Source organism: Rissa tridactyla, chromosome 22 (assembly GCF_028500815.1).
Source record: "Rissa tridactyla isolate bRisTri1 chromosome 22, bRisTri1.patW.cur.20221130, whole genome shotgun sequence".
Taxonomy (NCBI): domain Eukaryota; kingdom Metazoa; phylum Chordata; class Aves; order Charadriiformes; family Laridae; genus Rissa; species Rissa tridactyla.
The window spans coordinates 3,002,890-3,017,859 of record NC_071487.1 but is presented as its reverse complement, the minus strand read 5'-3'; the positions used below and the strand labels follow the sequence as shown (position 1 = coordinate 3,017,859).

General features: G+C 42.7%; 1 protein-coding gene across 6 annotated transcripts in view; it reads left to right on the top strand.

Moving 5' to 3' along the window:
• PTBP1 (polypyrimidine tract binding protein 1) overlaps nucleotides 1–13,868 on the top strand; it is a 30,717-nt gene extending 16,849 nt beyond the window's left edge. For 5 of the 6 annotated variants that reach the window (XM_054182148.1, XM_054182146.1, XM_054182149.1 and 2 more), the window contains 12 exons: nucleotides 65–237; nucleotides 1,271–1,417; nucleotides 2,640–2,810; nucleotides 3,559–3,669; nucleotides 4,024–4,198; nucleotides 4,815–4,904; nucleotides 6,188–6,336; nucleotides 9,061–9,094; nucleotides 9,601–9,693; nucleotides 10,072–10,288; nucleotides 10,544–10,621; nucleotides 10,813–13,868. In XM_054182148.1, the coding sequence (XP_054038123.1) occupies nucleotides 65–237; nucleotides 1,271–1,417; nucleotides 2,640–2,810; nucleotides 3,559–3,669; nucleotides 4,024–4,198; nucleotides 4,815–4,904; nucleotides 6,188–6,336; nucleotides 9,061–9,094; nucleotides 9,601–9,693; nucleotides 10,072–10,288; nucleotides 10,544–10,621; nucleotides 10,813–10,945 (1,571 nt within the window). In that variant the 3' untranslated portion in view covers nucleotides 10,946–13,868. The remainder of the gene's footprint in view (nucleotides 1–64; nucleotides 238–1,270; nucleotides 1,418–2,639; nucleotides 2,811–3,558; nucleotides 3,670–4,023; nucleotides 4,199–4,814; nucleotides 4,905–6,187; nucleotides 6,337–9,060; nucleotides 9,095–9,600; nucleotides 9,694–10,071; nucleotides 10,289–10,543; nucleotides 10,622–10,812) is intronic. The other variant, XM_054182147.1, reaches the window with a different exon arrangement.
• The last annotated feature ends 1,102 nt before the right edge of the window (nucleotides 13,869–14,970 follow it).

Genomic DNA, 14,970 nt, shown 5'->3' with positions numbered 1-14,970 from the left:
GTTGTAAGCGTGTGCATATTCTTTCAAACTCGGTCAAATAAGCAGTAACTCTTGCTTTTTACAGCTAATGGAAACGACAGCAAAAAATTCAAAGGCGATAGTAGAAGTGCTGGGGTCCCATCCCGAGTAATCCACGTCCGCAAACTCCCCAGTGACGTCACAGAGGCGGAGGTCATTTCTTTGGGCTTACCTTTTGGCAAGGTCACCAATCTGCTCATGTTGAAAGGAAAAAATCAGGTATTGTCTCCCTAATTGAAAGCAGGGATTATGTCAAAGGCTTGATGAGTTTGTCATCAGTAAACCAGATCCAAGTTGTTTAAACAACTGTCATGTATTAGGAATCAATAACTTCTGCATACTATTATTTTACTTTTCCATGATTATCCCATGAGTTGTAGAAAATACTATTTTCAGACTGTACAAGGAGCTAAGTCCATAATTATAGGTTGTCACTTATAATTAGCATTATGCCTGGTTTTTAAATTACAGACCAGGTAAATTATTTGGACAGCAGTGACATGAGTTGGCCTTTTTCACTCAAGATGGTTTGACAGTTGAGTAACCACCAGTGTAACTTTGTGTATTAAGGACACCTTTACAGATACAATAAATTAGCTGGGTACAGCTAAAACACTCTTGGGTAACGCACAAGGTGTGCACTAATTTGGTAGCTAAAATTGTCTTACAAATTAAGGAGTAAAAAAGCAAGCCAACTTTAATCATCGCTTAAAGTACTATGTCTTTAATCTTAATTATGAAAATGTCCCTCTGATACATTGCGTGGTGTGATTATATGTGAGTACTTAATGTAATGACTTGCTACAGTCCCTCACCTTTTTGTTCTGAAGTAGAGAAGACCATGAAGGTACAGAACAGTGAGTGGCCTTCCTGCTCTCTAGAGAAGTATGGGAAGTTGCTAAATATGATAAGAGTTGGGGAGTCTGGATTATTGCTGTATTCTTGGGTTCTTGCAGACGCTTCTGTCACTGTCAGGTTCCGAAATATCTATGGCAGGGAGATCTTAGGATGAGACTGAAACATCATATACGTTAAGTCCGTCTGGGCAGTGAAGATCCTTGTTTGTTCTGCGCACAGTTGGTTCTTAAACAATTCTGTGTATAAAAGCTTGCATGTAAACGCGGTTGTGAAAATCAAATGCAGTTACAATTCACCCGGACGTTCTTCCTAAGGTTATCAGTTGTATAATGCTGTTGTCACCTGTTAATGTTGTCTCTGATAATATGTCAATGTTGGTTTGACTTCTGCGCAGGCTTTCATAGAAATGAATACGGAAGAGGCAGCCAACACCATGGTAAACTACTACACCACAGTCACTCCAGTCCTGCGGAGCCAGCCCATCTACATTCAGTTCTCCAACCACAAGGAGCTTAAGACAGACAACTCTCCAAACCAAGCAGTTAGTTCTTGTTCTGTACATTGTCATCCTGGTGGGAGGGACTGACACTTCTCAGCTGCTGGTTTGGTTTGTGCCGCTGGTATAGGCCTGGGAAGGTTTTGAGATTTGGTTTAATATCAGAGTGGTAAACAGAGCATACTAGCTTCTAGCTGGTGGAATAAGATCTCCTGTAATAGCTTTTATCCAAAGCTTCAGCAGACTGCTAAAACCGCCTTAATGTCAAGGGAAGAAAATGCATAGTGACTATGAGATCATGAGAAGTGGTGTTTTAGCATTCTTTAGTTAGAAAGAGTATCAAAAGACAAGATTAACATCTAGTGCTTTAGGATGTTCTTTTCTAATATTGGAAAAATTTATGTAAAATGAAGCTCTGATGGGGCAAAACTTGTGTCTGCAGTTGAATACAGTCTGGTGCTGGTAAGTGCTGGCTTTAAGGCAGGCAGCCCTTGAACACAGCAGTTCTTAAGGCCTTGTCTGGGCTGTCTAGAGTTTCCATGCAGGGTTGCTCTGCATAGGGTAAAAGGTTCCTTTTTCAGCTCAACTGCTCTTGGCAATCTTTCAGGACAGGAACACTGGAAAGAAGTTCAAGTTACTTGTGCCTCCTTATCAGGGGTGGCTGCCGAGTACCACTGGTTTGCCTCCTCTCACCTTTCAGGCTGCCTTTCCCCAGGATCAGAGCATCTAGTGCTGTGCAGATGAAATGCTACTATTGGGTGCATCGAACAAAGCCAGAATCTGATGCCCAACAGTGAGCACATCGTAACGTTTTATGTGTGAGGGGGACTCTGCAGGAGAACTCGCAAGTCAGTTTTCACTCCTGGATCCCCATAGCAGATGTGCATTAATCTTTCAGTCTTGTCAGCTTCTGTAGGATTGTGGAGATGGTGTTTCACCCCAGAAGAGCCTAGTTTTTCCTTTTTTTGAAACAATAGAATAATTTTGCTGCATTGGTAGATGCTGAGCAAGGTTCTAGCAGTAGCATAAGTACTTCATATTTTATTTAGTCTGTATTTTTTTGCATTGCTCTTACTGATCGGGGTGGTCTGTATTGTCCGTGTTTAAAACGTGCAAAAATCGTTGCCTTAGGAACAGTAAATTGCTTTCTGTTTTTCTGCTAACTGTTGAGTTCTGCTGGTAGTTTGCAGATAGGAAGCTCAAGAGAAGCTGACTGTGTATTTTCGCAAGCAGGAGTGTCAGTCTAACAGAATGTTTGGTTCTGCAGCGTGCCCAAGCAGCTCTGCAAGCAGTGAATTCTGTCCAGTCTGGAAACCTAGCACTGTCAGCCTCTGCTGCAGCAGTAGACGCAGGAATGGCGATGGCTGGCCAGAGCCCTGTCCTGAGGATCATTGTTGAGAATCTCTTCTATCCTGTCACTCTAGATGTTCTGCATCAGGTAAAACATGTTGCCACAACTTCTTGACGATTGCCCTGGAGGAAGGGCTAGCAACAAATAGTGAATTGCTGTATTTGCAATGTCTATGTGTCTGTATAATTCAAGTTCTGAACATGGCTGTCAAATTTCTACCTTCTGGAGACCTGGACACTCACTCAAGATTCTTCTATTTTTGGTCTCGATCTGGCCAGACTTGAATTTCCAGAGATTTGATTGCTGGTCCATTTTAATTGGATTACAGTCTGGTACTGTGCATGGGACAAACATTTGTTTTCAAGACAGCTCTTCAAGTTTTCTTTAGGTTTTAGCAGAAGTAGCTGTTATACATCGTTGTGCAAGGGTAGGGGGGAGCAAATCCAGTGTCAAGGAGTCACTTGGGCAGTTGCTTATTTGGAAAGTTCCTGCTGTCCTCTGTGGCTGCTTAGCTTAATCTTCACATTTGAAATGCAAACTTGACTGCATTTAAGAACCCCAGAAATTCTTGGAAAGTTCCAGTTTGTGAAGGTGTCTGTGAATTGTCCTGTGTAAGAACTCACAATAAACAAAAACTTTATTAAGGGGGCCGTTCAGTCACCCTGTTTTTCTAGTCCCATGCCACGATGCAAGTTAAGCAACGCCCGTGGTGTAGGGTAAAACCATACATTGTTGAGTTGGAAAGCTAACAAGGTGAAAGTATAACTTCTGTTGTCTCTGCTTCTAATAATCAATATGAAATGAGATAATGATATATGCAAATATTATCTTGCAGATTTTTTCCAAATTTGGTACAGTCTTGAAAATAATCACATTTACGAAGAACAACCAATTTCAGGCCCTGTTACAATATGCTGACCCAGTGAGTGCTCAGCATGCCAAACTGGTGAGTAGTATGCCTGCAGTGCTAAACACCTGAATTATTTTAGCTTTTAGGCTGGCTTTTATTAATCTAGGGTCAGTGTTAGAAAGTATTTGGTTTACGTGAGCGTTGCCCTCATGGCAGATCACATGTGGGAGCGGGAGGGCATTTCCCCACCAAGAGCAGTGCGAGTAACTCGGGTGGGTGCTGAAGGGGCTCAAACAAAGCGGTGCTTTCTCTACACAAAGCAAGACACTGGCTCCATCTGCAGATACACCCTGGTACCTGGGATGGTGTAACACCTTCTCTCTTCAGAGATCTGTTCCTGTGATGTTAGTTAAATGCATCTTGGATGAAGAATGGTTTGTTTCCTTGCAGTCTTTAGATGGACAGAATATCTACAATGCCTGTTGTACGCTGCGCATAGATTTCTCAAAGCTCACAAGCCTCAATGTAAAATACAATAATGATAAGAGCAGAGATTATACACGACCAGACCTACCTTCTGGGGATAACCAGCCCGCTCTTGATCAGACAATGGCAGCTGCTTTTGGTGAGAATTCTTCCAGTGGGAGCAGGACAGATGTGACTGATGTGTGTGTCAGATGGGGAAAGGGAGGGGGCACGATTCTAGAGTGTTTGGTCACCGAAATTTTGGAATACGGTGTGACTAAAGAGGAAAATTTGAGAACCACTGAATCAGACTGGTGCAAAATACTAGTAGGAACATATGGGTGTGGGTGTGTGCTGCTGCTTTGAAGGCTCCTCTCCATTTGGGTGAGGACTGTTTAAGGTTTTCAATCTGTCTGTGCTTCTAGTGCCATCTGCTGTTTTGCCCACAGTATGGACTCGGGGATGATTCGGGGTGTTGTAACCTATACTTTGAAAACTGTGTTGTGGTTAAACAGTTGCAGGAGCTACTGGCTTGTGTTCTGGTCAACAGCTCTATCCTAATGGCTGTTTCAGAACAGCGGAGTTGGAGGAAGAATGGTTTTTGTAACTACTTAGAGTTCAGTGTTACAGTAGAGGCATTTTTGAATTACTATTTGTGTTTTAGGGTTTAGCTTTCAACTAAATGCTTATGTTGAAGGGCAGATCATGGCATTCCAGCTAAGTCTAGAGTTGTCTTGCTGTTGACTGTCTCTGTATAATGTGTATACCTTTCTCAGGTGCCCCAGGAATAATCTCCGCTTCTCCGTATGCGGGAGCTGGCTTTCCTCCTACCTTTGCAATTCCTCAGGCTGCAGGTACTGTATTTCGTAAGTTGAAATTTTATATGGGTTTTCTGTTGCTGAAGCATCTTGGTGTTTTAAAGCTAAGTAGTGATATTTTTGTTGGGGTTAGAATGATGTTTCAGTACATAATCTGAACTAGGAATGCAAGTGTGCAGCTGTAGCACCTCTGGCTAGGCAGTATCCCAGTGACAAGGAAAATAAGTAGCAGGATGGGAGAGAATAGAAAAGGCAGTACTGAAAATAATTGGGGGAGATGGGGAAGGAGGTCAATTTTTTTTATATTTCAAATTTCTTCAAGTGGCTGCAGAGGTTGGGAACTTGCTTTGACTGCTGTAAACGTGGTCAAAAGCAAGGAATCTTTGTCCATTTTTTTCGTAAATATTTTGAGTAAAGATAGTATTTAAACGGGAACCTAATTACATACAGTGTTATAGTTGCACTGTGAAGTTTGCAGCTCATGTTGCAGGTAACAAATTATTGCTACTTACAGAAATATCTCACTGTCTGAGATAAAAGGCTTAGGTTTAGGTGCTAAATATACTCACTGGAGTGCTAGACTAAACAATTTTTGCTTTGTTTTTCATAGCATACCAAGCTATGTTGACTTTCTTGTAACTGGATGGAATTTCTTTGCTTATGACAAACAAGCACAGATCAAACTGGTGAACCGTTGATGTACTGTCAGTGTCCTGTCCTGTTGGGGGACATAGACAGTGCCGCTTTGAGAAGTAGTTTAACTGATTCCTAGCAATTTTGGGTTGCACTCTAAAGCTCTTCCCTATGGAGGGCTATAACAGGGTGAGGTGCCAGCTGCTACAGTTAGCAACCTAGAGATGCCTGTAAATAAAATGGTAATGTTTCTGGACTCAAGAAGAGATGAGCCGATGGCAGTGTATGATGTCTGACTGTTAGATGCATGGTTAAAGAACAAAGCGTTTTTGGCATGCACTGGTTGGAAAGACCCTTACAAATGCACCGTTTGTGATACCTTTCCTGCACCAACAGAGCTGAGGCTTTGTGCTGATTCCGCTTCTTGTGACACATGCAAAATATTGTAGTCAACAAGATAGTGCTGAGAGGCACCTGTTCAGCACCAGGCACTGCAAGAGCAAATACGATTAGGAATGATAACATTTCCTGCAGCACCAGAATTGGAGGCTCCTATTGCTCCTAGAATACATGGTCACTGTGTTTTGAATGGTTACTTGCATGTTACGGAAGGTGTGCTGTTCTCCCTTCTGGTGCAGCAAATACACTAGAGTACGTGCTGTTAATTTCTTTACTGGTTAATATTCTTTAATTTCCAGGCCTGACAGTTCCAAATGTTCATGGAGCACTAGCTCCTTTGGCTATCCCATCAGCAGCAGCTGCAGCGGCTGCAGCAGGACGGATTGCCATTCCCGGCCTCGCTGGGGCAGGGAACTCTGTTCTGCTGGTTAGCAATCTGAATCCTGAGGTTAGTGGAGTCCTAACTTTACTTTTTTTTCTCCTTCCTGTTACCTCTGCTTTCACTTTCTGAACACAGATTGTGCTGAAACTCATTGAAAGTGAAATCCTACTGTATCCTAAAGGAAACGGCAAAACTAGAAAAGCAGATGACGTGCTCTGCCGACTCTAAAACTCAAAGCAGATCAGTACTCTAGTTGCTGAAGGGAAATGAGAAAATCCATCGCAAATTAAAATGTTGCTCTTCTTTGGTTCAAAGCCAAGGATGCTGCCTGCCTGCTCTTGTCCCATAAAGACTACAATGGCTGTCCCTTGCTCCCTCTTTTATTTGGAGTCTCCCTGCCATTCCATGGAATAGTGTCATTTGGGTCACAGAATAGTCAATTCCATTCTTTCTTTCCCGTAGCATGTTCTAGTTTTCAATAACATTAATTCAGAACTGCAGAGAGAGTTTGTCCTGACCTTTGCTCTTTCTGTGTAGTGTCTGGACCCCTGCCAGCTTGACCTTGTACCTGTGCAGTATTTCCTCTGCCATGTGCTTGCACATTTTCCCTTTCCAAGATTCCTGGAAGTTTTTTCTTAGCTAAACCCCTTAACAGCTCACAGTTTACATTTTCAATTCTACTTAACTTAGTGAGTTGAAATATTGGGGTTTCTTTAAAAATAAAGCAAGTCATATTTGAACAAAAATCTTCTTTAATGAAAGAGAGCATCATAAGAGATTTGATACGGGTATCTTGGATTTTTCTTTGGTCAGCTTTTGGCTCTTTGTTGGATTGAAAGTGTAGAATCTTCCAGTGTGTGCAGTAGAGTATGATGAGTCTCTGCTGAAAAACACTCTTACTGGTGGGACTGTGCACACAAGTTAATACTACTTTGCAAAGCTATAAAACTTACCAGCAATGTCAGAGTAACCACAAAACCTCTTTTGCATCAAAGGGGAAGCCTGGATGTGATGAATGATCAAAATATTTAACTCTTGATGAGACGAACCGATTGGATCAGTATTTCAGACTACTCTTTTTACCTGTCATTACTGTTTTCTCCAGGGCATGAAATAATGGCAGGGACTGTGATACAGCTTTGGATGGGATGAGTTGCTCTTTCTACCTAGGAACTGCTCTGCCATTCCATGAACTGTGTCATCTCTGGCTTGGTCCCACGACTTGCTGTTCAGATAACAAACAGTCTTAAGCCTTAAGAGCTGGCATCATTACTCTTGATCAGCGTAATACTGTCAAGTGTGTGTTTCTTGGGATGACTTTGCGTTGTCTGGGTGGCAGTGACAGGCCAAAGGACTGTGCTGGACCTGTTATATTTGCATGTGTTCCCAGCGCTCGGAGCAGTGGCTGAATGGTGTTGCACAGCTCTTGGTTAAGTAGGAGCAAGCAGTTATTTCATGCCTTGTATTTTTTTGATGAGCTCTTCACTATCCATCCAGCTTATCTTTGGGCTAGAGAGACTTTGATACTTGTACTGAAGCTGTGAACTAACAGACCTGAAACTTTTTCCATTGCCTGTATAATCAGTGTTGTAGAAACTTACCTGTGCCACAACCAGTTAGTTAAGAGACAGTATTTCTCTGGAGTGACTACTCTGCACTAATGCATAAGGCTTTTTTTTTCTGAATCAGAATTGTGGGAATCAACCTTACTGCATATTTTCCCTTTTCACGATGACTGGAGGAAGTCTGCATGTCTCAGCTTGCTTTGACTTCGAATGCAGACCCTTGGCTGGGTGCGAAGTTAGTGCTGTCACTGGGAGCAGAGGTGCTTTTCCTGCCTTTCTGGCCTAAGGAACAGCAGTTTGGGGTTTCTGCATGGTGAGGCCAAGCCACGGAGGTGGAAAGGAATAGACCTCTGTTGCAAGTGAGGTACCAAGTTCCTTTCTACCAAGTGCTTCTAGCAGACCTTCGAGGTTTTTTTTGTAGTGGTACAGCTGCTCATCCAGAGAACTCTTGCTTTAAAGGCAGTGGTTGGTATCTAAATTGGACTTCTCTCGTTTTGTTACAGCTGAGTGTGCAATATGGATTGCTTCCAGTAGTCACTGGTCCTAAAGCAACCAATACAGCTGTGGTTTTGACTTGATCCATGGAGTCATTTCTTCTAAGAAATACTTGTAATCCGAGAAAATATTTTTTTTTAGTCAAATTTTAGGGAATATCACTGCAATTAAATTCTGTATTAAAGCCTGTAGAAGTCACTCTGTTGTGATACTGTCTCTTACTTCTTTGTATATCTTAAGTAAAAATGCCTTTTCTTTATCATTGTGTTCCACTAGGTAAAACCTATTAACTGTTTCTGTAAACAAGTTATTGTATGTAGAATTCTATAAATCTGACTGATGGAACACTACATATTTCCTTATGTATTTACTGACCTGTGTTTTTTGCTACTTTTTTCTTTTCTCCCCATCCCTGAATTTTTTTTCTTCCCCTGATCCGGAATTTCTTTGCCAACTGACTGCACGGTACTTCTGCTTCCTGTTGTTGCTTGAAACAAAAAATAAAAACATTCCCCTTCCAAAAAAAAAAAAAAAACCCTGCTCTTCGGAAACCAACCTGCCCTTCAATATTAACCATCTTGAAAACTTCATCATCCATCAACCAATTTCGCCATTTCCTGCGGGGACTCTGCCCTTCCTCGTTGTGGACGATTTGTGCAACCTCGCTCTCCCCTTCGATTCCTTACCTCTTCCCTGTCCCTCCGCTGCCTTGCTCTGCTGTTCTCTAAAGAGAGTTACACCCCAATGCCTCTTTATTCTTTTCGGTATGTTATTATTCACACTTTTTATTACCTTGTTTTTCATTTATTTGAGATTACTTTTTTTGATACTTCAAAAATGTACAGTTTGCAGTTTGCCATTTTTTTGAATGCATAATTTCATTTTTACATTGTTTACTTAGTTTGCTATTTAATTTAGTTTGCCTTTATTTTATGTTCAGTTATGCATGGTTTATTGCTTTGCATGTCTTTTTATAAGAGTTTTAAATTGTGATAGCATGCTAAATTGTCCAGTCTTCTGGCAGTAAGATTTTTGCTTTTTGCTGAAACCCAGTATCTTTTCTTTAATGTATTGTTCCATTATTATTCTGCTATATAAGAATTTCCCCTAATTAGAGCAGAATAAGTAACCATGGTTGGAATGAGATCAGTTCTGGTTGTGAATGAATGTTTTTGCTGTTGGATTGATTAGCTAATAGCTAATATTAAGTTGAATGCAACTTCATTTTTTCCATTACCTAAGACTGTTCTTGTTTCCTCACTTTCTGAAGGAGTCTATGGTGATGTGCAGAGGGTGAAGATTTTATTTAATAAGAAAGAGAATGCCCTAGTTCAGATGGCTGATGGGAACCAGGCCCAGCTTGGTAAGCAAGCTTAAAAGTACGAGACGCTTAGCGCTAAGAGACCTAATGGGTAATTAAAGCTTTAATATCAGTACTTTCTTCTCTTCCAAAAAAAAGACCCAAAACCTGAATGTTTCCATGCCCTTAATTGTCTGCCTGCGTATGTAGTATGGATTTGGGGCAGCTCTGGAGAAGGTATGGTTTGTTTGTGCGAGATAATCTAGAGGGGAAATAGCATAACCGATACAGTGAGGCAGAGTGACTATGGCTGTCACGCAGTTCCTGGAGGATGTGGCGTCTGCATAGGGAAGAAGTAGAATGAAGTTCTAGCTTTGACTTACATGTCTGGAGAGAACTGTGAAATACCGCTGTGGTCAGTGCTGTCTCTAACCCTTGCAGCCATGAGCCATTTAAATGGCCAGAAGCTTCACGGGAAGCCAATCCGTATAACATTATCCAAGCACCACACAGTGCAGCTTCCCCGCGAGGGACAGGAGGACCAAGGTCTGACCAAGGATTATGGAAATTCTCCTCTACATCGTTTCAAGAAACCAGGCTCCAAAAATTTCCAAAACATCTTTCCCCCGTCTGCCACTCTTCATCTCTCCAATATTCCGTAAGTACCTGCCTGGAGAGTTCCTATGTGGCTGAGTATAAAAACGTTTGCAATTTTAGTGTGTGAGTAAATAACGGTCAGCTTTTTGCTGCTAGCAGGAGGAAGGCTTGCCCATCTTCCTCCTCTTCCTCATAGCCTTTCCCAGTCCAAGAAACTACTGGTAGAGAATTTAGAAAAAGCTCTAATGAGAGTTGGTGTTTAGAGATTAATTTGGTCCGTCAATGTACGTTTGACTGCAAAAACTATTTGTTTCAGACCTTCAATAACTGAAGAAGACCTTAAGATGTTATTTTCAACCAATGGTGGGATGGTGAAAGGATTCAAATTCTTCCAGTAAGTGTTTTCTCTTACATCCTGTCCTTACACTGGGCTTTTCAGCGTGCGAAGGGTAGAAGTGTATTGCAATTACCTGGGTGGTTAACTTTCTGCTGCCTTGTTGAGTGCTAGGTAAGAAAACTTGCACTGAGCCAGGGAAACTCTGCATGTGGAGGTACTGAATGTGTCTGAAACTTGTGTCTTGTCAGGAAGGACCGTAAAATGGCTCTGATCCAGATGGGCTCTGTGGAAGAAGCCATTCAATCGCTCATTGAGCTCCATAATCATGACCTGGGTGAGAACCATCACCTGCGTGTGTCCTTCTCGAAGTCCACCATTTAGAGCTTTGGAAGGCGTGAGACAAAATGGACTTGACTTAAAACCTCTTGGGTTCAGCCTTGACCTTTAAAAGGCTGAACACGAGGGTTTCAACTTCCATCATTCCAGAAAAAAAGCCACTTTAAAAATGCAGCTGAAGTGACCTTAAAAGACCAGAGATTTTATTTTTTTAAAGAGAAATCAGTTTACCGGTTTTTAAAAAAAAAAATAATAATTAAATCTAATTCATATTGCTAACCTTGCGGTGATGGGTAACAATCTTGACTGTTCAAATAAAAATCACAAGTTAAAGTTTACACTTTGGAACCTGCTCTGGGAAATTCCCCTCCCCTCCTGCTCCTTCTCCCCCAAAACGCAGATCCTAACAAGTTTATCAGGTTTCACATTGATGCCTTTTTTATTTTCTTTACCCATCCATGCCTTGAAAGACCTAAAACCACTGTGTAAATTCACTTTAGCGCCTTTTGAGTCAGGATTTTGCAAAATGCATGGTGTATAGGAGCTCCCAACTCGCCCAGCACAAACATTAAGTTGCATTGATCCTACCTTAACTGTGCATCTGCTGTCCTGTGCCTTAAACCTTTTTACTTCTTTGGGGAAAACATCGGAGCTGCAGGGAGTGGATGGGAGAGTTGAGGGGAAAGCGGTGAGCTCTGGCTGACTGCCCGGCTCGCGGTGGGGAAGGACAAGTGGAGCTGGCAAAGTGGATAAAGAAAATATTGGGCTTTGACTCTTCAGGCAGTTGTATCCCACTGTCCGTGAAATGTCGCAACCTGCATAGTGTCGTGTCTCTTCATGCCACTTTCCAATCCACTCGTGGTTTTATCGCCATCTGCAAACAGCAAGTGGGAGTTATTTAAGATCCTTTGTCCGTAACATTCAGACCAAGCGGAAAGGTCTGGGTGGGGAAACGTTCCCAAACCAAATCATTCCATTGTCACCAGCGAGTCCCCGGGCTCTGCCCTTCACAAGAGCATTGATCAGGAGATGAAATTTAACCACTGTTGGACACTTGTGAAGACGAATCATTACGAGTTTGTCGAAATCGTGTGTGTGTATATATATATATCTAAATACTTGGCTAGGATTTGAAGAATTATTGGATATCCCACATTTAGAAAGGTGTTCATGTGAGTCACCTTCGTGCCCCTAATTTGAGATTAACAAGACCAATGTAGCTCTGCCATCATTCTTATAGCATGTCTTCAGCGTTTGAGCTTTTTGTTTTAATTCTTGTATTATACTTTTTGATGCCGTTGCTGTCATCTGTGCCTAGCAATATTTCCAGTTGACCAAATATTCTAATCTCTTTATATGCAAAAGAAATAGTTTAAGTACCTTTTATAGAATGATAAGATGGTATAAACATAATCTAAATTTACTCCTTTGTGGTATTACCCTTGTATACTGTACTTTCTTATTTTTTTTTTTTTTTGTAATTGAAACTGTAGGGCAGGAATTTAGTTATCAGGCTGAGGTCATGACTGAGGATGAGTAATGTAATGAAATCGATAAAACATGTTAAGCAAAGCAGATTTTTTTTTAAAAAAGCAAAGTGTTTGAGATAACAAGCCACAGATAGCTTGTGAATTTAAGAAAAAGGACCCAGGCTAAAGTTTTTACCTTTTTAACCTATAAGCCCAGATCTTCTAAGTTATAGGAAGGGAACTTATTAAAAGTAGAATGCAGCAGATCGTTTTTTCCCAATGATACAACCATTTTATTATTATTTTTTTTTTCTGGCTTACAACTCTTTCCCAGGCCATTCTGCCTTCTATTTTGTGTAATCCGATGTTGCCTTACATTTCCCTCTAACCTGCAACCTGTTCGGATGCAAAATAACAAGAATCTTGTACTTTTTTTCAGGGTTTTTCTGCAAATTGTGGACCAAAGTTTGTTTTTTAATTCTCTTAGTGTTGCAAGTTATGATTTCCTTGCTTAGTGTGGGAGCTCTTGACTTGCCTAGCACTGAGTGTTTGGAAAAGTCTTAACTTTTCTTAGTTTCCTCCCTGGACTCTCGAGGATGTGAATTATGCTGGAGGAGCGTGTGGCGGCTGAGTGGGGGTTCAGCTTGGGTTGCTGGTGTGAGATGGGGAATCCTTGTCTGCCGTAGTCTTCGGCTTGTGGCTGAGGAGTGTGAAACACCTTCACTGCAGGCGGTGTGCCGGGAGAGCTCAGCCTGGGAGCGGATGCTGGTTTCGGTTACCTCGAAATCCGAGCGAGCCTGTTAACGGAGCCTTGAGATCTCCTCTCTGGGAAGCTCCAGGTTTCCTTGCCAGCATCTCACATTCAGGAGGGCAAATTCTGGTGTCTTGGTGGTAGTTGTGGGAGCTAATTAGCTCGTGTCCCTTCCTCCTGAAGTGGCAAAAGGGTTTCTCCTGCAAGGGGGGTGGAGCACGGGCTCCATCCACCCCGGAGTGTCCCCGCAACCCAAGCGGAACAGCGGTGGTGTAACCTTCAGTGCTTTCTGTCAGCCTCAGCCCAGCTCCTGGGAGGAGGCTTGTTGGAATGAAACCTGTCCGGTGGCCTTTAACACTGATTTGGTCAACCCACAGGCTCTTTAGATTTTTTTTTTTTTTTTTTTTTTTGCAAAATGCAAGCAAATGAAGTGAGGTAACCCCGGAACCCAGGCGATTGTGGGTTTTTCCTTTGGATCCCTGTGTTTGCATGTAAAGAATGTGAGTAACAAAAAGGGTGTACATATTTATAATTTTTTTATACCTGTTGTAAGACATGAGGGGGCAGCAAAACCCAGTTTTTTATGGTGAACAGATGTATTGTATATTTTGATAACAGCTATTACAGGTTCAGTATTGTGGAAGGTGGGGTGGGGAGGGTAAGCATACACAACATCAGAATTCCATTGCCTCTTTCAAAGAATGTTTGTAATGCAAAAAGAAATGAAATTAAAACTATTTTATAACAACCTTTGTACCTTTCTGTAGCTCCATTATTTACTGTTCAGATTGTAGAAAGCAGTTATTGGCCAGTCTGTACTTGTGCTTTCAATAAATTTCTCCTGTATTCTTTGCTTCTGATTTTCCTATCTTTTTATTGTGCCTATTTTGCTTCTGATTTTTTTTTTTCCTTCTAATGTAATTTCAGCTGCCTCATTTTATATAACTTTCGACTCCTCACATACCTCTGGGCTGGCAGTTTGGCCCTGCTGTGCGGTGAGGGGTGGTGAGCCCGGGGCGGGGGGCTGTCACCCGCATCCGTCCCCCCTCCAGCCTTTGGGTGCCGTGGTGAGTTCAGAGGTATGAGGCTGTGGGGCCTTCACTGATGCTCTGCCTGTGTCACACTCCAACACTTTTTATTTATTTATTTTTTTTACTTCATGTTCCTAAACTTTCCATATATTCTAGCTAATACCCATGAAATAACCCACTTTCCAGTCAAATCCGTGATTCTCTCTGTAGTGTTGCGCTGTAGCTGTGGTGAAGCTCTGGCCAGCTGGAGCTGAGGCTCCTGCAGAGCGGGACGAGGGATGGCTTCGATTCCGGGGGGCTGCTCCGTGCGAGAACCCCCTGTGGGGCACAGCGGTGTGTCCCTCTGCTCCCTGGGGAGCGGGGCTTGTCACAGAGCTTTGGTTTCTCACCAGCCAGCTCAGCATGGCCGAAACTCCTTTCGGAGAGTCCCTGGTGCAGGCCTGGAGCCCTCGGAGCGTGCTTGGGCTCCTGGGGGCAGAGCCGGGCTTGGGGATGTGGAACTCCCAAAGCTTTGTCTCTGGGGAAGCGGTGGAGCAGGGGGGAGATGGGATTCCCCCGAAGCCCATCCTGGGCTGTGGTGGCCAGTGCGCTGTGCTGGGAGCTGGAGCAGAAAGGGGGGGTGCAGGCACCCCCGGTGCCATCCTGTAGCACCAGTGGGCAGGCACCCCATCTTCTCGGGTAGAAGGGAGCAATGTCCTGAGCTCTTGTCGTCCCCTCTGTGCAGGGGCACCAAACAGCAGCTGATTTCATGGGTGATTTCATGGCAGCTCTGCTGCGGGGGCCGGAGCTCCTGACACGGCTGTTCCTTGCAAGTGTGAG